Source organism: Taudactylus pleione, unplaced genomic scaffold, assembly GCF_031769625.1.
Source record: "Taudactylus pleione unplaced genomic scaffold, aTauple2 ptg000665l, whole genome shotgun sequence".
Lineage (NCBI taxonomy): Eukaryota > Metazoa > Chordata > Amphibia > Anura > Myobatrachidae > Taudactylus > Taudactylus pleione.
In genome coordinates, this window is record NW_028285067.1 from 148801 (window position 1) to 172183 (window position 23383).

General features: G+C 44.0%; 1 protein-coding gene across 1 annotated transcript in view; it reads right to left on the reverse strand.

The window, feature by feature from the left end:
• The window catches only part of MECP2 (methyl-CpG binding protein 2), a 45552-nt gene extending 25684 nt beyond the window's left edge, over window positions 1-19868 (reverse strand). The window contains exon 1 of the mRNA XM_088455681.1: window positions 19750-19868. Within this exon, the coding sequence (XP_088311807.1) occupies window positions 19750-19781 (32 nt within the window). The 5' untranslated portion in view covers window positions 19782-19868. The remainder of the gene's footprint in view (window positions 1-19749) is intronic.
• Window positions 19869-23383: the final 3515 nt, after the last annotated feature.

The following is a 23383-nucleotide window of genomic DNA, read 5'->3' on the forward strand; positions in this document are numbered from 1 at the left end:
AATGAAGACATTACTGTTGCATTATTGAACTGTGGACAAACAGGAGTTTGAAGCCATAAAGGACAGTGTAAAGTGAAGTATGGCTTCCTAATGCAAGATTACCCCCAAAAGTAGTTACTATATTTCTTTAAGTGCAACTAACAAAAAACATTGGGAACACTGGAAGAGAATTATATTGAACAGAACAAGTGCCATTATAACATCATAGACGTACATATTTTCAAGGCCTAGCTGCACTTTATCACTGTTGTCTATGCTCCACTCTTCACCAGGAGGAAAAATGGAAGCTCATTCCTCCTGCAGGAAATTTTTAATTAGAGCTGTGGCTTTTATCATGGATAGCCAGGGCTATTTATTACGTCACCTAAAGTTTACTGCAACACAGTGAAAGAAATTTGCAACTGTTTACTTACTTCCTAAATAATACATAAATAAAAAGTCTATGGAGCAAAAAAAAAAAACACATAAGGTGGAGATTACAAAACTACCAACATCCACCACATAATTCAATGAGGGAGGGGCAGGTGTATGCACGAGGTCAGCATGCAGTTCCCTTCCCACTGAATAGATACAGGTAATGTCAGAGGCCAAAGCATGTTCTTTTTATAGAAAGAGATTGAGTCCATTATGGCTATTTAAATAGAAAAATAAAGTAAAAGATGGACTTATCTTTAACCACTTAACTAATGTTTTTTTTGTTTGTTTTCTTTTCAAAACCGCAAAGAAATAGATTTTTTATATTTTTTTTTAAGTTTAAAACGTAATTTTAAAAATATAGTTAAATCATTTATTTAAATATATATACCTAGCGGATGTTTTGCAACCGTCCCTCAAAAAACAGCTGCCTGCATATAAAAAGGTATCCCAAAAATCTTTTTCAATACAAGAAAAATACATATAATGCGGCGCTCATCTAAATCTCATATTGGCTAATGTTTGTGATGTTAAAATAAAATTCCAATGTCTTAAGGGGGGCATCCACTAGACGATTTTATCCCTGTCCAACCTCTAAACGATTTTCCCTTGAATCTTCCCTTGAAATTTGATCTTCCACTCTGAACGATTTGCAAACGATCTAACGATAAACAATGTCGTTTCAATCTGTGATTGACAGCTTTCAGCTATAGTGGGTTTGGGAGTGTCAGGGAGTGGTTCATCGTTTGATCGTTCAGCGTGAACGATGTGTAAACGATTTGTAAGCGATCTCCAAGTGATATGAAAGCGATCAAGTGAAATTGACCTGCATGTTCAGTCGATGGAGGAGACGATCAAACGAGCAGCAGGAGCGCGCATCGTTCATCGTTAAAAGCAATTACTGCATGATTTGCAAACGATTTTTAAACGATTGAACGATATCGTAATTGTTCAATCGCCTGCTAAAATTGTCTAGTGGATGCCCCGGATTAGGTATTGTTAATACCTAAGACATTGGAATTATCATTGTGTGGGACTGAGACTATACCAAAGTCTATATGAAACTGACTCCAAGGACATTGAGTGCTAGTTTAATCAGGAGAATATCTTTCTTTCATTTTATGTTATTTTAACATCACAAACATTAGCCAATATGAGATCTAGATGAGTGCCACATTATATGTATTTTTCACCAATGTAATTTCACTTCCCAACCCCATCAAAATAGCCCCCCCCCCCCCCCCAGTGCTATCTTCCCCTCCTCGCACTTCACTCTAGGAGCATGCACCCCAGAGTGCCATTCGCACAACATTTTGGGGCACGACTCAGGCAGTGATGTCAGCGATCACAGACCGCCGCATTACTGCAGGGCAGACAGGGGAGTCAGAGGAGATCCGTTCTGCACTTGTGCAGTACGGATCTTCTCTGCAGAAGCCAACAGACAGAGCGGGCTGGCGTGGTCGCATGTTATGTGACCTTGCCAGATGAAGCACTTCTGGCACTGGTTGCATCACATGCGACCACGCCAGGTAAGTGGTTAAAGAATGTTCCTTTTCCCATGTATTTTTTTTTATATCATAACATATAATATAGCATTACAGGCAGCTTTTGTTTACCCTTTACATTACCTCTTTTTACACACTTTCAGTTTTACCAAATCAAACATGTTACAACTCAACCAAGTTATTTGCATGTAATCACTTTCCATTTGTATTGTGTTGTCTTCAGTTGTTAATTATCATTAATCAAATGTTTTGTTAAAAGTGTGACGAATAGATCATTACGATTTACTTATTTATAATAGACAAAAGTAGGGGGCTAACCTTTAGGGCTCACTAGCATCTATGCATTAAGTTTTGTTAACTTAAGGGAACAATTTATTCCAAAACAGGGCAGCACAAATAAGACCCCTTAAAGTGGATTTAAAATTACACGTTTGCAGCACCTACTAGTTGCAAGCTCGAAAAATGATGGAGAGTTATGAAGCAGTTCACTTATGGATCGATATGTAACTGGAAGCATCCCACTAACATGACAACATTGCTGAGAATCTATGTCTATAGAAGTGATGGGTATTAGGCTGAAGGGAAATCTTCAAGCCTTTACTTGCGATTCCCAACTCCTTCCTGCTTCACGGTCAGATGTGGTCATAGCATGTAACACTTGTTTACAATGGCTGCTAATTTGTTAGTATGACGCTGCAGACACTGTGGCGATTAATAAATGAAAGTTAATAATTATAAAGATAGGTGACTGTCTAATTAATTGTATTGTTTTAACTTATTAATGAGATTGACACTAGTGAAGTGTATCAGGTTGCCTATCACTGGTCTATTGTTTATGCAACAAGAAGCACCGTGTAACCGTAATACATCTGGCATCAGGCAGAGAACCCAGTTGCCAGAGTTGACCGGATCTGAAAAGAGAGAAGATCAGTGCTGGTCAATAGTGGAGCGTTGTTAGCCAAGCCAAAAAGTTAGTACACAGGTTACTAAGCAAAGATATTGGCAAGGACAATGCGGTTTCGTAAACAAGTAACGACAGTAGAATACTTTCTGAAGGTTGTGGGTTAAATAGCCCAGTGCTTCCTCATATTGGCCATTGATTAGTAATAGCATTGTGCCATTACAAATTCCTAGATATTCTTCTCAAGAACTTTAGTTCAAAGAGGGGATTTAATTGTTTTAACGCAGCCACAGCTCCCATCTAAAGTGACGGGAGCGGTTTGATTGTTTGTGCCGCTAGCACCCTCCTGAGTAACCTTATTTCCTGGTTTCTTAGGACACGTTTATAGCATTCTCCACTAATTTTAGTATATGGACATTTTCTTCACGCTTCCAAAAACGCTGGGCCATAACGAACTAGTGTACTGAAACGTCTTTTGAAACATTCTTGAATCAACTCCTCTTCCTCTTCTCTACAGGAAATGGATTAATCGAGGAACAGTGTTAATAGCGCTAAATGAAAACTGGATGTATTTTTAGGCATTAAGAGTAGCTGTAAATGATAAGTCACCAGGTTTTATCTGCAGATCTCAAATGGCTCAATTGACATTTGAAATATGTAAAATTTTACTGTGGACCACCAAACCCAATCTCCCACATAGGGGGCAAATGTAATAGTCTGCGACTTGCAGGCATTGGCGAGTTTGCAGCAAGTTAGCCCTATTTTTTAAAATGATTGCCCCTTTAAAACGTTGGACAGACTTGCAGGAAACTCGCCGATGTCTCCATTACATTTACCCCATAGTAAGCAAAAAGTTACTGTGGTGTCTTGCTAGACTCTTTTATAGCATGCACAAGCATCTTTTTGTCGATATGGCGTGACTGAAGTACTTACAGATTTGTCCTTGTACATCCAGCCTCAATACGCCACGCAGCACAATTTGCCTGGCATGAGTGAGCCGCCAGGTCCAGTGCTAGTCTTCTAGCGTAGGGTGTCTTTTTCCTCTGAAAATGCTTCTAAGTCGCAATGACATGCGACTAGGATGCACCAGCAGACTGTGCTGATTAATCTGATATGTGACGTATATATGTGTGCGACTGAGTCTGTATGTGAACCACAACGGAACATGGAATGAGAAAAGCTTTGGCCGCTACATAGTAGCACTTCGTCTACAGATACAGAGACTCAGTCGCACTCAGATATAAAATTGCTGCATAATAAATCAATCAGCACAGTGTGCTGGTATGTCCTGGTCACATTGCATTGTGACTTAGGCAAAAAAAAGACACCCGGCGCTAGCAAAGTATAACGGGACCTGGCGCACAGGGAGGGGGTTTTTAGCATGACTGCAGCAAAGATGTATAAGGACACATCTGTATCGTGCCCAAATGCACCGGGTTTAGTCTTATAAAGTGCTAAAGCCATGCAAAGTCTTGGTTAGCGCACCCAAATGGCAGTTTGGATGCCAAAGAAAACCCCAAAATTTTCAAATATTTCTGCTCACCACCTAAGTGGGGTGTGGACAGAAATCTGGGCGCCTACGGCACTCACTTCCGATCGGAGCAACAAATGAATTGCTCCATTAAGTGCCCATTACGAATGGTCACGCAAAAATCAATTAAATTCCCCCCCTTAGAGAATTGCACAAAACAGCTCTGGATTCTTTTGGAACCAGGAATCAAAGAGGGATGATGTCTATAATTTAGGGGGGGGGGGGGGGATTTTTTAAAATGATAATTATGTTGCGCATTCAGGTGTCCATACAGTTAAACTGTAGATAAGTAATAAGGCAAGCTTTTAAAAAACGTAGTGATTGCATTTGATTTGCCATTAGATGCAGGTGGAAGACTGAACATAAACTTATTCCAAGGTTCAGGCAAAAATTTCTCCATGATTCTGAAGTCAATTTAACTTCAATCAGAAACCACTGTATGTGGAATGCTCTAGAGACTAAGATATTTTCGGATAACCAAATCATCTGGATGTTCAGCAGAAAGGAGACTGCTAGTGGAGGTGAAGTCACTTTAGAAAGAAGATCAACAACCACTCCATTGAAATGAACCTCAAAGGTGATGTTCGCATAGGCACAATTCTGCATAACCCACAATACCGACTACAGGCGCTCGTCTTAGCCTACATGTGAACGCTCCTTTTCCCCAGTTAAGCCCCTTCAGCCTGAAGTAGAGGCGCAGCAGACAGCAGTTGCTCATATTTGCTTATGTTCGGCTTTGGAGCATACATAACGCTAAAAATTGCAAGTTCCATCTGCAAAACACTCAAACAAACCCATAGGGGGTAATTAAATTTTTATGGGTATTGTAGTTCACATCTAAAGAGGCCGGAAGATATTTAAATGTTTTGTGCGACCAGTCCCCAAGACTACACTTAATTCCTGTGACGGACCCTTTCTAGCAGGGATTAGGCACATTTAGTATCTTTTCCCTTGCACTATTCCGGGTGCGCAGCAGTTACGGCACGCATGCCACTCGAGACCAGCCCCGAAGCCCTACTTATCTCAGATTTCTGCTCGCACCCCAGGAGGGGTTTGGGTGCCCAAAAGCCAAACTTTTTGCTGATTTCTGCTTGCCACATCTGGAGGATTCGAGCAGAAATCTTGGTGCCCACGGAACATACGCCCAATCGGAGCGACAATTGAACTGCTTCTTTGGAATCCCATGACTAACTGGCGCGCAAAAAAAAAATGTAATCCCTCCCTATATAGTTGAAGGGCTGGCTAGTAATATGCTGAACCCAATTTTATTGCTCTGTCCGTATGTAAATACCAGAATCAGCATTACACATATGTGCAATGCTTAACGCAGATTCCCAATTATCGGGAATCTGCGCGGACGCAGGACCCGTTCTGAAGTGGCAAGGCCAGGATCTGCATCCACAGATGCAGTTTCCTGGCCTCGCAAGCCGGCCATCCTGCGTAGGCTGAGGCTTACTCAACTGGCTGGCGCTGTCCACCATTGCAACTGATGGTCACAATGGTTATCCCAGCCAACGACGTCGTTCGCAGTGCTGGGATCGCAAATGCAGCAGGGGGTGTCAGACACCTCCTGCTGCATTTGCATATTAGCAAGGACGGAATTGCAAAGCTGCTTGCATGCAGCTTTGCAATTCCGTCCAGTGCTGAATCACCCCCACAGTCTTGTGTTACTCATTTTTCCCAAATGTAAAGCTTTACGCAGTATGTTGGCACTATATAAATAAATGTTAAGAAAAAAAATCTTCTTAATAAGCTTGATCTAAGAGAACAGGCTAAGAGGGGAATTCAATTGCATTTTGCACGACCATAAGTAATGGGTGTCCGACGGATCAATTCAATTGTTGCTCAGATGGAACGATGGCTCTCTGGTCAGGTACCCGGAAACTAGCAATGAAACAAGGTGGCAGGGTAAGAGAAAGATAAATACCCACACTGGGAAATAACTCGTTGCGAATACACTGGTGAGAGACACGCAGAGGATGTACTTGAAGAATGACTAATAGAGGGTACACTGGTGGTTGGCCCGTAAAGGGTATCGCTGGAGAATGTCTCGTAGAAGATACACTGGAGACTAACACATACAGAGTTCACTGGAGGATTACACGTAGGGAATACACTGGAGAATTGCACATAGAAGATTCACTGGAGAATGGCACGTGGAAGATTCACTAGAGAATAACTCGTAGGAGGTACACTGGGGAATATCACGGAGATTAGAGAAAGCGTACTGAGGGCACTTGGGATCCAGAAGCAGAATAGGGTACTGAGTGCACTTGTATCCAGACGCAGGATAGGGTACTGAGGGCACTTGTATCCAGACGCAGGATACGGTACTGAGGGCACTTGGGATACAGATGCAGAATAGGGTACTGAGTTAGTTCACAGGAGACCAGCACGGAGATAGAAAAAATGTAACACAAGGGATCAGCGGGAGAGCTGAACACCAAAAATCAGCGGGAGAGCTGAACACCAAAAATCAGCGGGAGAGCTTGAATATATAACACTAGAATCAGAGCGAGAGCTGAACACCATAAATCAGCATGAGAGCTGAATGAGTACGCTGGAGATCCTAAGGCGGAGAAGCACCGGTGAATATTTCAGCATGGAGCCTTGAGCGATGTAATAGTCACAATCACTGGAGAGTGAACGAAGTTGAACAGGCCCCTTCCTGTTACCTGGAGTCCTGCTTTATACCTCTAGGTAGCCGTCCATTGGAGGAGAGAGTCAGCTGAGAGCTGGCAAGGATACCACTGGATGAGGGACTAGTCAGGTGATAGGGACCAACATGGCAGCGCCCATGACCGCCACCAGGGGACCAGGACGCACACATGGAAGTCCTAGCAGACCCCGGGGAGAATACGCTGCTGAACCCGGCGTCTGACTGTCAGGAAGATCTGGGGATGTCAGCGAAATGGTGAGTAGTGGTCGATCCCAGGCCGCATCCTGACCGTTAAGTAACACTGCCAGAAACAATTATTAACTGAAACAGCACGAGTCTCAGTTTACTTGGTTTATTGGCTTACTGGCAGTTATCTTCAAAAGCTACAATATTCAACAAATGTTTTCTTACTATCTTTCCATGTAGGGAGGCCAATCGAGGATGTTTTTTTTCAATCCCGGGATTCGGAATTGAAAAATGCTGAATCCAGGGATTCCCGGAATTGAGTTGGTCACTGGGGCTTGCAGGTGTGGCTGGTGCTCAGCATTAAAAACAAACAAACAAACAAAAAAAACACACTACTAAACAGCAGAAAAAACAAAAACAAAAAAAACCTGCGTTCACCAACCTCGAAATTCTGGAATAGGAAGCTCCAAACCCAGGATTAAAATCCCGGCAATTTTAGGCCAAAAACCCGGGATCCTGGCGATCCCGGGATTGGCTTCCCTTCTTCCATGGCGTTACCCCTTAGAACTATAACATCCGTCAGACTCCCTGCATCTATGCATCCAAACTGCCTCATCCTAACACCACTTTCATGCAAGTTTTTCCCCCTATCTTTAATCCTTAACTGCAATGTCCTCAATCTGTTGCCAGAAAATAAAACTCATATTTTCACTCTCCAACTTTCCATTTCTATTAGTTGGTGATATCACTGCAACCAGTCTCCACCATCCATGTAACATACAGAGCATTCTGATTCAGAACACAATAGAGATCCAGCAAATCTCAAATACATTACAAGTTTTCCCATCACTTTCAAAATCCTTTAAATGAGCGCTATTAAGTACAAGCTTGTATCAAACTAACCTACATGACCTTTTTCCACTCAAATGTCTGGCAATAAAAGAAATGTGGCTCACAGTCAGACTTTGGGGTACATTTATTTAGCGGTGGCTTGCTTCATGGCAGTTTTGACCATGTTTAAAACAAACAAAACACAGCGTGCTTTGCTTTGATATTATTGCTGTTTTAAAATTTGATGGAAAATCCACCGCTTCTTACATTTAGCCCATTAGCTTCTCTGCAGCCCATTCACTTTCTACACCCTTCGAGGCCTGGAAAAAGACAAGGAGGTAGAGTTGGACTGCTCCTTTCCCTATGTTGTAAATCTAGTGTTACCAAATACCCCATCACTCACAGTCCCTGTACATGTTACCCGGATTTTCAACCCATTTCAACTCACTTTGTAAGTTGTGGAGTGCCACTGCCTCCCTAGACCACCTCAACAATTTCTTGAACATTTCTCTGCCCTGCTAATTATCCACATTCTCCATGATCTTCCAAACTACAAACTCTAACCTCCTTTCCCAGTAAACTACACTTCTACTACATTCAGTTTCTCATTTTATTAACACTCCTGTCCCCTTTCAGATCATCACTTTATCACCACCTAGCTCGCCTCCATTAACTTATAGGGCTAAATGTAAGCCTGCAGACAGCAGGCATCGGTGAGTTTCGTGCGAGATTAAAACATTGAGTAAATTAACAGTCATTTAAAAAGGCAAAAACAACCTGGTTTTGCCATTTAAATGACTGCTACATTAAAACATCGGGCAGCCTTGCACGGAACTCGCCGATGCCTGCAGTCCGCAGGCTGTTACACTTACCCCATAGTCTCTGCTGTCAAACTCTACCAAGCATCCCTGTAAACAACAAAAAGCTGGTGCCAGGATACCAAAATGGTTAAAATGTTATTTACATGATGGGAGCAATTCAATATGTTTTCACCGGCGGTGGTCAGGGCCAATCGCCCTATGGAGCAAATCAATTGTTGCTCCAATCAGGCACAAACAGTCGCTGGCATTACCGATTGCCCCCTCCTGAGGCGAGCGGTACTGTATGAAAAGTCCGTGCTTTGGGCGCCCTAACCAGGACTTTAGAAGTGTTCAGCTGTTTTACGCAGCTAAACACGGTCTAATTGGGCGCAACAATCGCAATAATGGGAGTCCACAAACAATTTAATAGCATCATTGGACGCCCATTGATTACTGTGACTTAAAATTAGATAGCCCCCCTATGGGGAGAATTCAATTGTGTTTTGGGTGTCTATCAGAGCAACTGAATTGCTTGTCTAATAAGATGCCAAATTAGCTGCTGCAGACACAGGCACATAACTATGACTTTAGACGCTCAAACCGGGAGATTAGTCGGGTGCTACTGGGCACATTAAACACTAATGGGCATCTATTGGAGAAACAATTTGTATATCTGTGTCCGACTGAGCCCGAATCTGTATATTAAGTGCTGCAATGCAGCAGCCGTGGCTTTCTCCACGCCAAATTATGTTGTACTTCGTATACAGATGCAGACTCAAGTCGCACACAGATATACCACTGTGGCATATCAAATTAACCAGTGCAGTCTTGTGAAGTGGTTTGTCACATCGCTTTGCGACTAAGTTGCATTTTCGGGCATACTGGGGGCGATGCTGAATTGCCTCAGGAAGGAGTTCCCGGAGCTATTCAATTGACCGCGCTGTTAAGTTCGACTACAGGATTTCTGCGCACACCCTCCTTAGGTGCGAGCGGAAATTTGACTTAAGTGCCGGCCACGATGTTGTTTTCCTGCTTAGCGCGGCGCTAAAAAAAAAAACCTCGCGGACGGCACTTTAGTTAGATGCCGGCTACCGCAACTGAACACCCAGTTTAAGGCGTGGTAACCAGCGTGCTCTGACTTAAGTTGTTCTAGTCGGACATAACAGCACATTCAATTGAATAGCTCTGGGAACTCTTTCCCGGGTGGTGCGGCTTAACAGATAGACAGTCTAGATAGACACCAGATGTTAGACAGTCAATAGGTCGACTGGGACAAAATAGTCGACAAAAAAAAAAATGCCTAACCTTAACAAACAAAAAAAAAATCCACATGTCGACCAATTTCATGTAGACCTTTTGTACCCGTCTACCTTTAGTGTGTCGACATTTTGCGATTCAATTGTTAGCACCTGCAGGTGCTGGGCGCCCGACAGAGCAATTCAATTGTTGCTCTGTACGGGCGCGTACAGCCGCGGGAGCATACATTTCAGCTCGCAGCCCACGGAGTTGCGAGCAGAAATCTGCGATAAGTCGGCACTTTGGGCACTCAAAGCAGGACGGCTTTAGCCGCTTTGCGCGGCTATACCCTGTCTGTTCGGGCGCGACATGTATGTAGTGTTCACTCTAGGTACGGTGACAGACCTAGAGAAAGGGCACATCCCCTTTTCGTCACTCTTGGGGGTGTGTCCGGCACTTACAGACATGCCGGGCAGCTCCCAAGCGCTGCGGTCACTGTGAATGGATGCCGGGCGCATGCGCCATTTTCCCCACCCACGGGACACTGCGGCCCACGGGAGGGGACAGAACCCGCAAGCTGTTTCAACTGGGGAGGGCAGGGTGCTTTCTGCCCTTTAGAAATAGGGCAGCACACCCTGCTGAAACAGCCTTGCGGGAACGCTATGCATGGGCGCTCAAACACAATTGAATATCGCACCCTGATCTCCAGTCACTTTAGACAGGAGATAGGGTGCGATAAAACAATTGAATCGCCCCCCTGGTGTCTATCAAAACATTGTCAACCTATTTACTGTCCATCTATAGTCCGGCACACCTTCCTGGGGATATGCAGCATTGCGCTAGGTGTAGGAGGACACATCAATTCGCTTGTTTGAGGGAAGGGAGTAGGATTTATTTTTTACTTTCCTCTTAGTTCACCTGGACTTATCACTACAATCATATAATGCAGATTCCATGTACTCAACATAGTTTTATTTGATACATGTGGAACATTATGGCCCATTACTAGTGTTCCCTCTAGCTCCGACGGCAGGCAGGGCGCCGAAGCTAGAGAGGGCAATCTTGTGCGCGCGCCCGAAAAGGGGGCGTGGTTATGAAAAGGGGGCTTGTCTATAAGACGCGTCCCCTTTTCGTCTTACTTGGGGGCGTGCCCGGCGCATACGGACATGCCGGGCAGCCCCCAAGCGCTGCAGAAAGGGAGAATAGATGCCGGGCGAATGCACCCGGCGTCTATTTTCCGGCGGTGACCGGGTCACCGCATGTTTGTCCACCCGTGGGACACTGCGTCCCGCGGGTGAAAACGGCTCCCGCAGGCTGTTGGGGCAGGGCGCTTTTTGCCCTCCTCCTGGAGGGCAGGGTGCTTTTTGCCCTCCAGAAGGAGGGCAGGGCGCCGCGCCCCGCTAAAACAGCCTAGCGGGAACGCTACATTACATACATTTGTATGCATTTTTTCACTTAGAACTGATAAAACTGATATTGGATTCTATGGGGCCAATACAATCCAGCGCAAGGTTCCAACAATGTGTGGCTGCGCACATGTTCAGCCATTATGGTACAGAAATCTTGCTTGTTTTTTTTTGTTCGTGCCTCTATGGGTTTAGTTTCCACTCACAGCAAAATGTACAAGTAATGGTGCATAACCACAGTCAGATTTTCCTTCAGATTTGTACAATAACTATTTTAAAAATCGTTCATATCTGAAAGAAAATCTGATGTGTGCCCCTGCAACGATGAACGATGCGCGTTCCCATTTGTCAGATAACGATATCTTACGTCTGATGTGTTTGCAGTCAGATTTGGTCATTTTCATTCATTTTAATACTGTAAATAATTGTTCGTAGTGCATCAAATCGTTGGTATAATCGTTCATCTGACAGATCTGACCATGTGTATGCACCATAAGAGAGCAATGTTGCTATATTGCACCAGTTTTCATTAATATCCCTTGATGTTTCCCATTAGAACTAGAGGCAAATTTATACACAATCTTTTCTAGTTGCATTTATATCAATAGTTCATCTCTTTTTATGCCCATTAAAATATTAGTGTCAGTTTTTCACGTAGAATGAGCCATTTGAAATATTTTCAATGTGATAATGTTATACAAAATATACAAGATATTGGTGTCTGAATCTATTTGCTTTATGTTAAAGATGATGACCAAAAATAAAACTGAGAACTTTTTTTAAAAAATTCTGATTCCCTTTGAGATTACATGTTCAAGAGATAGTCACCCCTGCATTCTTTAGGGTAAAGACTTGTGGAATTTTAAAGTTAAACAAGGACTGAATCAGTATCATTGGATCCTAAACTAAAATCTGAGCTATAATTAGCCCTGAATTGCCTGGCTACTTTATGTTACATATTGTATAATGTAGCCTTTGCCCGAACCTCAATGATTACAGACGTTGTTTCTTGCAAACAGATCCAACCCCTAAGCAATGCTCAATTTAGATTTTCCTGGAAGGCAGGGACGTTCACTTCCGTCCTCAATCTCCATGATATAAAGTGATGGCTCTGGGCCCATTCATTCATAGCTCTAGAAATGTCTACCTAGTCACATAAAAACTCATAGTGCTAAGGACATATTTCTGATCACAGTGGACATTTGTAATACTAAAGTGTCTCTCCGAAAAACATACTCGTAGCACCATAGAAATCCGTGATCACATTGGTGTGCATCTCTCTGACAGGGCCAGCAACCTCCAAACAGTCACAATAATGTTCCAGGAAAAAGAGGCGATACTTCACTACCTGTAGTCTGCCTATTGTGGCCTGCTCTCCAACCTCACATCAGAAAAGAGAAGGGAAAGGATGCCAGCAGTATGGTGTGTTGGTGGATGGTTGCATAGAGGTTGCTGCCAGGCCCCATGTTCCTCTGGGCCCAGTCTCTAGATGCAATAAATGCTGCTACACCACTGACGAGACAAATTGATCAATAAAGTTGCTCCGATGCGAACGATGAAAGAGAACTAACCAAGGAAAGACAAAAAAAAAAATGTCCTTCTTGTGATAATGATGTCAGAACAAAGAACCAAGTCATCCTAGAATAGCAAGTAGTGAATTCTTGGTCTGGCTCTAGTACACAGAAAATAAATGATCCACATTGGCATCCTTTCAGATTCCGTAACAGGAAATGTAAAACTTCCCGATTTAGCTCACCAATTGTAACTGGCCCTATACACAGTTTAAAAACACATTAGGCAGAGTAGCGCCCAGGAGCTAAAGCCATTTGCCATGTAAATCATGCAGAAACTCGTCATTCCCTGCTTGTTAACATTACCAGTAACCTTGATATCTCGTTCAATCCTCACCTCAACGTCTCCAAGGAGAACAATTTCCTCAACTTCCAGATAGCCGGGATCACCAAATCACTTGAAGAAACCTTTCTAACCATCACACCACACCTTAGCTAGTATTATTCATTGTTTCACTATTTTTGGAGAGGTTGTGGTGGGTACACCAATGCAGTGAAGAATTTACAAATACTGCAATATGACAGAGGGCACCTAGAGACTCTGTTTTTTAAAAAAAATAATAATTGTTTTCTAATGCAAATGCATTTGATGTCTTAAGACCAGTATGTTTGCTGTCACATTCCCAAGAATCCACACAGAAGTAATGTGATGGGCTGCCTGAGGCTCACTCTGAAGAGTCTTATTTGTTCCAAGATCATCTACATTTTCCATTGTTAAGCAAAGGCAGCCACAATGGAATTCTTCTGGTTTGGCTTTTGTCCCATTCTCCCATGCTAATGGCAACAGCAACAATAAGGTTTGAAATGGGCTTTCCTTTAGGTTGACTACTTGTGCATCAACTCCTGAAACTTTTAACAAAAAATATCTATAGAATAATCCGCTTAAGCATTTCTGAAATGGACATGTGCAGTGGGAGCGTCCCTCCTTTCCCCAGTTCTCGCTGTCAGGAGGGGAGTACCCTGCACATGGTGAGCATCGCTGGGCAGGGGAGCGCTGAGGTAACCCGGACCTTTTTTTTCTTCTTTAATTAGTTGTGAATTAGTCTGATTTTTATTCATAGATTTTCTGTTCAGCAGTAATAAATGTTTAATGCATGTGTTCTCCCATATCAAATAATCTATTGACCACAGCATAGAATACAATTGTATCCAGAGAGCTTGTATATTCTAAATTAGTGCAACAAAACAACTGCTGTTTCTTTTGCAGGGAATACATCATGCCCTGCAAATTATTGGCCCGATCCAAGATTATCAGCAGCTGCATAATGTATTGCAGAGACTGATCAGCAATGATCGGACGGGTAGGACATGCTGAAAACTTCCCTGACTGATCTGATCATCGGTCGGCCCCATCTGGCAGCGTATACATTGCCGCAGCTGACATTTCCCATGTTCCTTCACAAGAATATTTTCCGCCCCAGGGGAGGAGCGCAGATATCGTGGGCCATACACCGTGATACATCTCACAGTGTATGGCCATGATATCTGCTGGGTGTCAGGCTGTCAGATAAAATCTCTGTCAGTCCGACAAGACATTTTATCTGACCGAGTATTCCCAGCAGTAGTCAGGGCTAAAACCTTTAAACGAAAGCTAGAAAGAAATGTACGAGTATCTGGCAGAGGTCGAAGGAAAGCATTTACAAGCCAATAAATTAAACTGGTCCAGATGACCATATTTATGATTAGTGAGCATATGTATTGAAAAAAGAAAAAGAAAAAAAAAAAAGGGTTATTAAGGTGATTGTATTTCCCCAGAATACACAGGGAGAAAACAACAATTATATGTTCAAAGTACTGTAAATCGTGAACATAAGGGAGAGATTCAATTTGTCGGCATCAATGTAATGTGCCGTACCAGAATAGCACATTCGGCCGTTTGGTCTGACAGTTGCTAGTTAAGTCAGAGAATAATGGTTCTCGCAACTTAACCTGGGTGTTTAGTCGGAGAATGCCGGTTGTCGCGACTAAAGTGCCAAGCACGCGGCTGTAAGCGCCGCGCTAAACAGGAAAATAGCCACGCGGCTGGCACTTTAGTCAGATTTCTCCACGCACCCTCAGGAGGGCGAGAAAAGAAATCCTTTAGTCTGACCAAACAGTGCAGTGAAATTAATGGCTCCAGGGGCTCCCTACCGGGGCTATTCAGCATCGCGCTGAATTGAATCGAGCCTATTGTATTCGCTTTCATCACAAGGTTTCTTTAGCACCCCAGATGTTGGCACTACTGTAATTGGTCGACATGTCTACAGGTATTCCCCGCTTAATTTTCACCAAGACTTTAGATAGGTTTTGCCATATTATGCGTCTAAACCTGGTATAATTAGTCAAGACAAGCACAATAATTAATGGCCGGCCAAAAATTTCTACGGCTAAAAAAATACAATTAAATCGAGAGCCAGCGTAAAAAATTAGAATACAGTAGATGTGATCAAGTTCCCTATTCTTAAAATGTTTCACAACCAAGCAAACTTTCTATCACCAATCACCCTAGGATAAATTAACTTTGGGGGCAATTCATCTCAGTGGGAGTTGGATAGTGATGGGAGGGAACTCCTGCAGATATTCAATTCATTGGGGGAAATTCAATTCAGCGCGATGTTGAATAGCGACGGGAGGGAGCTCCCAAAGCTATTCAATACACAACGCTGTTTGGGCGGGCTAAGAAATTCTTCTCGCACCCCCTTGGGGATGCAAGGAGAAATCCGACAAAAGTGCCGGGTGCGCAGCTGTTTTTCTGCATAGCGCGGCGCTAACACCTGCACGCCGGGAACTTTGGTCAGAGAATGCCGGTTACCGCGCCATAACACCCTTGATAAGGCGCGATGACCGGCATTCTCCGTCCACACAGCGCACTGAATTGAATAGCACCGGGAGCTCGCTTCCGGCACTATTCAATTCGTGTTGAATTGAGTTCCCCCCATTGCGATGTTTGCTGCAATAGGAAGCAGTTAAGTCAGAGAATGGCGGTTCTCCCGACTTAACCCGGGTGTTTAGTCGCGAGAGAAACCGGCATTTTCAGACTAAAGTGCCAGCCGCAAGGCTGTTAGCGTCGCAGTAAGCCGGAAAACAGCTTCGTGGCCAACACTCTAGTCGAATTTCTCCTTGCACCTTCAGGAGGGTGCGAGAAGAAACCATTAGTCGGCCTAAACAGCGCGCTGAAGTATATAGCTCCGGGAGCTTCCTCCCGGCGCTATTCAATTCTCGCTGAATTAAATTGACCCCTTTATTTGCTTTACCAAAGCAAATGTTAGATTTTTTTGCAACATACTGGAACAAACGTATTAGGGCGAATTCAATTAGCCGCAGGACTTTGCGTGGGCTTACAGCTCCTGGGTTAAGTGCTTGAAGCTATTCAATTATATCCTGCAGTAAGCCCAGCATCTGAAGCGTTATAAGGTATAGATTCCAGTTAATTGTCCATAGTTATGCAATTACCGCACACAGTAAGCACTTAACGAGAATTTTTCCCTGGTGCAAACAGAAATCCACCACCTGCGGTGCTTAACGCAGGTAGTAATTGAATAGCTCCAGGCTCTTAACATCAGAAGCTAAACACCTGCGGTAAGTCCTGCAGCTAGTTGAATTCCCCCTTTATTTTAAGTCAGAGGTAAAAGAAAAAAAAAGCTACAAGTCTGAGGGGGAAAAAAAAACTCACCTCTCATTATTCTGTTTGTTGAATAATAAAAGGTGGTTAATGGTGCATACACACGGTCAGGTCAGATATCAGACAACGATAACGTTGTCTGATCATCCTGCATGTGCTGGATGGTTGATATCAATCATCCAGCACACCATTAACCCCCAAACTACTATAACGACCCGCAATCAACGATCGCGGGTCCCTATAGTAACCTGGTCGATATCAACCAGGTTGGACTGCATGTACGGGCGATGGTCGTTATCGACCATCCTTGCCCACGCATCGTCCGTCGTTTGGGGGTTGGAAGGGGCCAAAAAAAGGACGATATAACGTTATTGTTCATATTGTCCTACATAATCTGACCGTGTGTATGTACCTTAGAGTAGTGAAGCAAATAATGTTTCAGAAGCACACAGATGACTAATACAAAACTAAACTGGCAGTTTAATGTAAAAAGAACACTGCATTTTTATGTTTTTTTTTAACCCATGAACAATTTTGCCCATTTATTCACAAGTCCTCCTTACCACAATTGTTGTTTGTTTCTAATAAAGTTTAATACAGATATAAGAACATTTCCTGAAAAGGACTTATGCAGGCTATACATAAGCGCCACGATTCACAAAGCCAATCCGCGGACATCAATGATCGGTGATCCCAGACTTAACTATTCCGACCATTTTTTGGGTTGGAATCAGAGAATCAAGATAGTCCAACATGTTGGATTTCCCTAACTCAATGATCCCGGTAGAAATAGGAATTGGGGCAAGCCATTGCAGATGTATAGGCCCCATTACAGTACTTGACCGACGCTGTGAGTTTTATTCCTCAGCCTACAACAGTTCACCAAATTGAATCAGCTTTATTACAATTATCTACTTACAGTTACGGAAATGTAAATTTACACAAGATGACTAATTTGGCACCTGACTTTTCTTCTGACAAAGTTAGGAGTCTAAGTAGATGTGCATGGTTACAGACCTATCACAATGGGAGAGGGGGGGTTCAAATGTACACGATTTCTGTTGCCAGGCACTATGCATTTGTCAGCCAGCTATGGTACTTGTGACTTTGAAAGTTTTCCCACGCACCTCTATAAGTTGCGAAGGAAAAATAGCGATGCTGGCAAATGCAATGTGCTGTTCCGGACTCGCATACCGTGTGCAATTGAAGTCCCCTCAATATACACAACAGTCATGGTTAATAATCTCTCCACATTTCAGAAACCTTAAGGACAAAAAACAGAAATGACCCATTTGTAGTAATAAACAAGGCACAGACAATTGAAGAACAATGCAAGTACACTTTATATTACCGCATTGACATATGCATTATATTTATATATGGATTATGCAGTATTACAAAATCATATTTATATGTGGAGGTCGCAGTATTCATATTTATATGTGGAAGTCGCAGTTTACAGCTTTACATTGATATGCAGCGTAGGCATTATTACAGCACATTTAGGCATCATACTACAGAGTATTATTGCAGCATTATAGTTATCTGAGGAGTAGGTATTTTAGCATTATATTTATGTGGAGCACAAGGTATTATTACTACAGCATATCCATGTGAAGAACGCATTATTATTACAGCATTATATTCATCTGAAGAATGCAGTATTATTACTGCATTCTAAGTGGAGCAGGCAGTATTACTACAGTATAATATTCATGTTATATAGGCAATATTACATCATATTTATGTAGCATATATCGTGTTATTACAGCCTTATATTTCTGTGATGTAGGCAGTTTTACCACAGTATTATATTCATGTGGAGTAATGGAGCACACACACGGTCAGATTTTTCTTCAGATCTGAACGATAACAATTTAAAAATTTGTTCAATCGTTCATATCTGAAGGAAAATCTGACATATCTGTCAGATGAACGATTTGAACGATGCGCGTTCCCGATGGTCAGATAACGATATCTGATGTGTTTGCAGTCAGACTTGGACGATTCCATTCATTTTAATGCAGTCAAAAATCGTTCAAATCTTTGGTAAAATCGTTCATATCGTTCATCTGACAGATCGGACAAATCTGACCGCGTGTATGCTCCACTAGCCGTATTATTACATCATATTTATGTAGCATATGCAGTGTTATTACAGCCTTATATTTCTGTGACGTAGGCAGTTTTATCACAGTATTATATTCATGTGGAGTAAGCTGTATTATTACATCATATTTATGTAGCATATACAGTGTTATTACAGCCTTATATTTCTGTGACAGGCAGTTTTAGCACAGTATTATATTCATGTGGAATAAGCCATATTATTACAGCATATTTATGTAGCATTTACAGTATTATTACAGCATTCTATTTCTATATTGAGTGGGCAGTATTATTACAGCACAATATTATTTTTTTTTAACACTGAATAGGCATTATTACACCATATACAGTATTATTACAGGATTATAATCATAGACATCGCAGCATGGGTGTGTGGCATATACAGTATTATATTTATCTGTGGAGTATACAGTATTATTATAGCATATTTCTATATAGCGTACAGCATCATATTCCTGTGTATTATTATTACACCTACAGGATTACACACCCTGGTGTAAATGTAAAGTTGCATGGAGCATAAGCACGCACTGGTACCTTCGGCAGGTATGCAGCCCCACCATATGCCCAGAGAGGGGTGTGCCCTGCAGCATGTCCCCCTGCCCAGGCCCCCGTCTCCCCTGGCACACACGGTGCATGGAGTGTCCAGGGCCTCCCCATGACGGGGAGCCCAATGACGCACTGAACAAATGCCAACCTGGGCAGGGGGGAGAATGCCGTGCCACCCGGATAGCCGCCCCACCATCCCCGCCGGCACCCTGCACCGCTGCGGAGGACCGGGGGCAACAGCGGCAACTGACAGTGACATTTTATTCTCCCACAACCCCGCCCCCCGGACTCAGGGATTCACCACACACATACAACGCCCCTCTCACACACAGGGATACAATGGCAGGCATTCGGCGGGCGATGGGGCGGGAGGGGGAAGGGGAGGAGGGGGATGGGAGGCACGCAGACCGGCCGGGACCCAGCACTCACAGTCTCTCCTCTCCGCTCGGCGCGGCGGCCATTTTCTAACGGCTCCTCCACACAGGCTGAGGAGGGAAAGGGGGTGGGCCGGGCTCGAGAGCAGCGGCGAGGTGACGTCACCGCGCCAAGCCTACCTCTGCCTCCACTCGCAGTCCCAGTGACGTGAGCTGGTCTCATTGTAGAGGGGAAGTGGGCGGGGCGGCCGCTTCCCGCCCGCTGCAGGCCGGAGAAGCCCGCCCTCACCCAGGCACAGCCCTATGGAAAGGGGCTATTGGCTTTTTCAAACTTTCGTGTCAGAAAAAACCCTTAAAGCCATAATAACTGACGCAGTATTACAGTAACGCAGTTACTATATGAAGGAGTTGTATGTACAATATAAGGCTCCCATGCTGTGCCTTCTTTTGTGGCTTTTGTAGGAGAAGGCAGCAAACTCTTCAGAAAATAATCAATAAAGAAAGTAAAAAGAAACAAAACCCTGCATTCTCTTCAGTATCCAAAATCCTGATTATGGGAAAGGAAAACAGTAGCACTGTGGGTACAGGCATATTCTGTATATAGGGGCATGATATGTATCAAAGCTTGATGTGAGATACAATTGTGAAATATATATCACCAACCAATCAGCTCCAAACTCATTTCTTACACTCAGCCTGCAAAATGTAAGTTAGAAGCTGATTGGTTGGTGATATATATAGCTCACAATTTTATCTAACATCAAGCTTTGATACATATGCCCCATAGGCAGAATCCAAACCAACAGCACAAGTTGGTTATGACTGAGGCTTAGCTCATGCAGCTGCTTGTTCCTGCAGATTGGCTTCATTCTGCCCTGTGTTCACGGATTATACCTTAATGCAAGGGTTTTTGGTACATGTAGGGTGTCATTTAAGGGGTCTAGATTAGATATACGTTCCGCCAGTCCGTGTGAGTATATGTGTGGCCATTTGCCTCACGGTAGCTCTGTACTCGCTGATTTTTGTTCACAGCCTCACAGGGCTGTTTACTAAACTCTGCGAGTCCGGAGAGAGATAGGGCCGCAAAGGGGGCGAGATGAGGCGCCATTGTCGTCATTTCCATGCTGTTACATGCACACGCTGCACTGGTGCCCGAACGATGCAGCAATTGAATTTCCCCGTTGTGCGTCCATTGTATTTGGGCGCCCCCCCCAAAAAAACATTTAAATCGCCCCCCTTAGAGTTGAATGTTAAAAAGCAACCTTTGGCGTGCACAAAAGTGTATCTGCAAACTTGCATTTTTTTCATTAAGATAGGTGCAGCTTAGTATATACTGCATAAATGGATCCGAAACAAAGTTACTGTATGCTGGTAATCATCAACATATCTGCCATAAGGTCCATATATAGATAGGCTACATGCAGAACCGTAACTAGACTTTTTGGTGCACTGTGCCAGAAAGAGCTTTGGCGCTCCCCCCATTTTTCAAAGGGACATAACGTACCCAAAAAAGGGCCAGGGAAGAGATAGGGGAGGCCAGGAGATGCTGGGGATTTAAATAAGAGGAAGCTACAAGTGAGAATGATAATTAACAGAAAATTCACAGGCCCAAACAGCACTCCCTGACCTGCGGTGCCACGGCACCGGCCGCACTACCCTAGTTACGGTCCTGGCTACATGTAGCTATAATTAAACAGTTGTGTGTATGACACATTTGCCCTAAACCTCTAATCAGGACCATAACTAGGGGTGTGTAGCTTTTGGGTTAAATTTCCACCAGGATACTATCTCTGGAGTTTGTATATTCTCCCCATGTTTGCTTGGGTTAACTGCCACACTCCAAAAAAAACATAGTTAAAGGTTAATCTGCTTCTGACAAAATGAAACCTAATGGAGCCAGATTGTGTAGAGTGTCTTGTGTGAAATTTCCCTGTGCAAAAAATGGACCCATGAATATGTCCCTATGCGGACTTGCTTGAGTTTGGCTCTGTAGGGGTGTTAATAAGTAGGCAAGTATGATAAGAGCAGGTTCACATACAGAGGTGCAAACCAGATGCACATATGAGAGAACTCATGATTAGAGGGTGGTCAGGGGCAGGTACAAATGCACTTAGATGACCGTTGTCAGCAGTAGCGAGATGCTTGTGATTGGCTGACTGAGAATGTACCGCTGTCGCTGATAGATGCTTTCTTTGTTGCTGGAACATATGATTTTGAAATTAAGTTTTTTTTTTCCACAAACGAGACAAAGGGGTACACAGGGGCAGAACTATGGGAGACAATGGAGGCGCCTGCTGCCGGGCTCCAGCTCTGAAGGGGCACCTCCTCCATTGTCCACAACATATTCACCCCACTTAGGACTGTAACTATGTATCCGGAGTGTACCGTCACGGCCGCCCAATACATAGCACTCCTTCCCAGCACCTGAGAAGCCACCATAAACTAGTGGAGAGCTCCATGTCAGACTATCAGCTGCTGCCTTCGTCTATCTATAGCCTGTCAGCAAGCGAATAGCTACATTACAGTGTCAGCGACTGTGACAGGGGGGGCACCAAATTATAACTTGCCTCCGGGCATCTGGGATGAACTTACACCACTGGGGGTACAGTATATTGCACACTTGCCTACTCTCCCGAAATTGCAGGAAGACTCCCGAAAATCAGATGGCGCTCCTGGCCACCCGGAAGAGTGAACAAGTCTCCTGCAATATAGGGCTGGTACAAGTGACAATGGTGCACCAGTGGTGGATTGTTCAGAACCACCAGCGGTGTTTCAGTATGCATGGGCATTGAACGTGGCCGTCTCAGTGCTTGCACATTCCAGCGCATGATAGAACACAAGGCGGAAAATGGCATTTGGAACTTATTGCCGCTGCGGCACTGCAAGAGGACGCCACTGCAGTGACTGTGTGCATCTTTGAATCAGGCCCAGAGCCTCCAGTTGATGAAAATACCCCTGAGCAAGGCCAGATTAACAAGGGGGGCAGATGGAGCTCCAGCTCCAGGCCTTTACTTAAAAATAGGCCCTTCATTATTACAGCATGATGATGACCAGTCACCAGGTGGCCGCACGGTCGGCCATAAATATTATTACTATTTTCCTCACAAAAATATGCAATTTCTTATACTTTTACATATTTAGAGAGACATTGGGGCTGATAGTGTAGGGGGTGTACACGCACACACAGCACTATCAGCCGTCTCTATCATGACATCTCTCCCATAGTGCACTGCGTGAACCGGAAGCCAGAGCTCACGAATGAGCTACAGTCTCTGGCTCCGGGAGGGAGCTGGGCGCCCGCTGGTTACAATCAGCGGGCGTCTGGCAAATAATGCCTCCCTGCGGTGCCGGGGTTAGGTTGGCCGGAGGAGGCGGAACTGGTTCCGTCTACTCCGGTTCACATTAACCCCGATGACTGTGGGGGCCCTTCAGGTGTGGGGGACCAGGGATGATCACCCCTGTCGCCCCCCCTTAATCCAACCCTGCTAGCGGGGTTAGGTTTTGGGGGGGAATTAGGGTTAGGCACCCCCCCTAGAGGGTTATGTTTAAGGAGCGGTAAGGTGGGGTTAGGGTTAGGCACTAGGGAGGGAGGTTAGGGTTAGGCACCACTAAGGGAGGGTTAGGGGGGAACGGGGGGGACAAAGGAGGAAAGGGTACTTACCTGCCTCTGTCGAGATCTTGATCCTGTC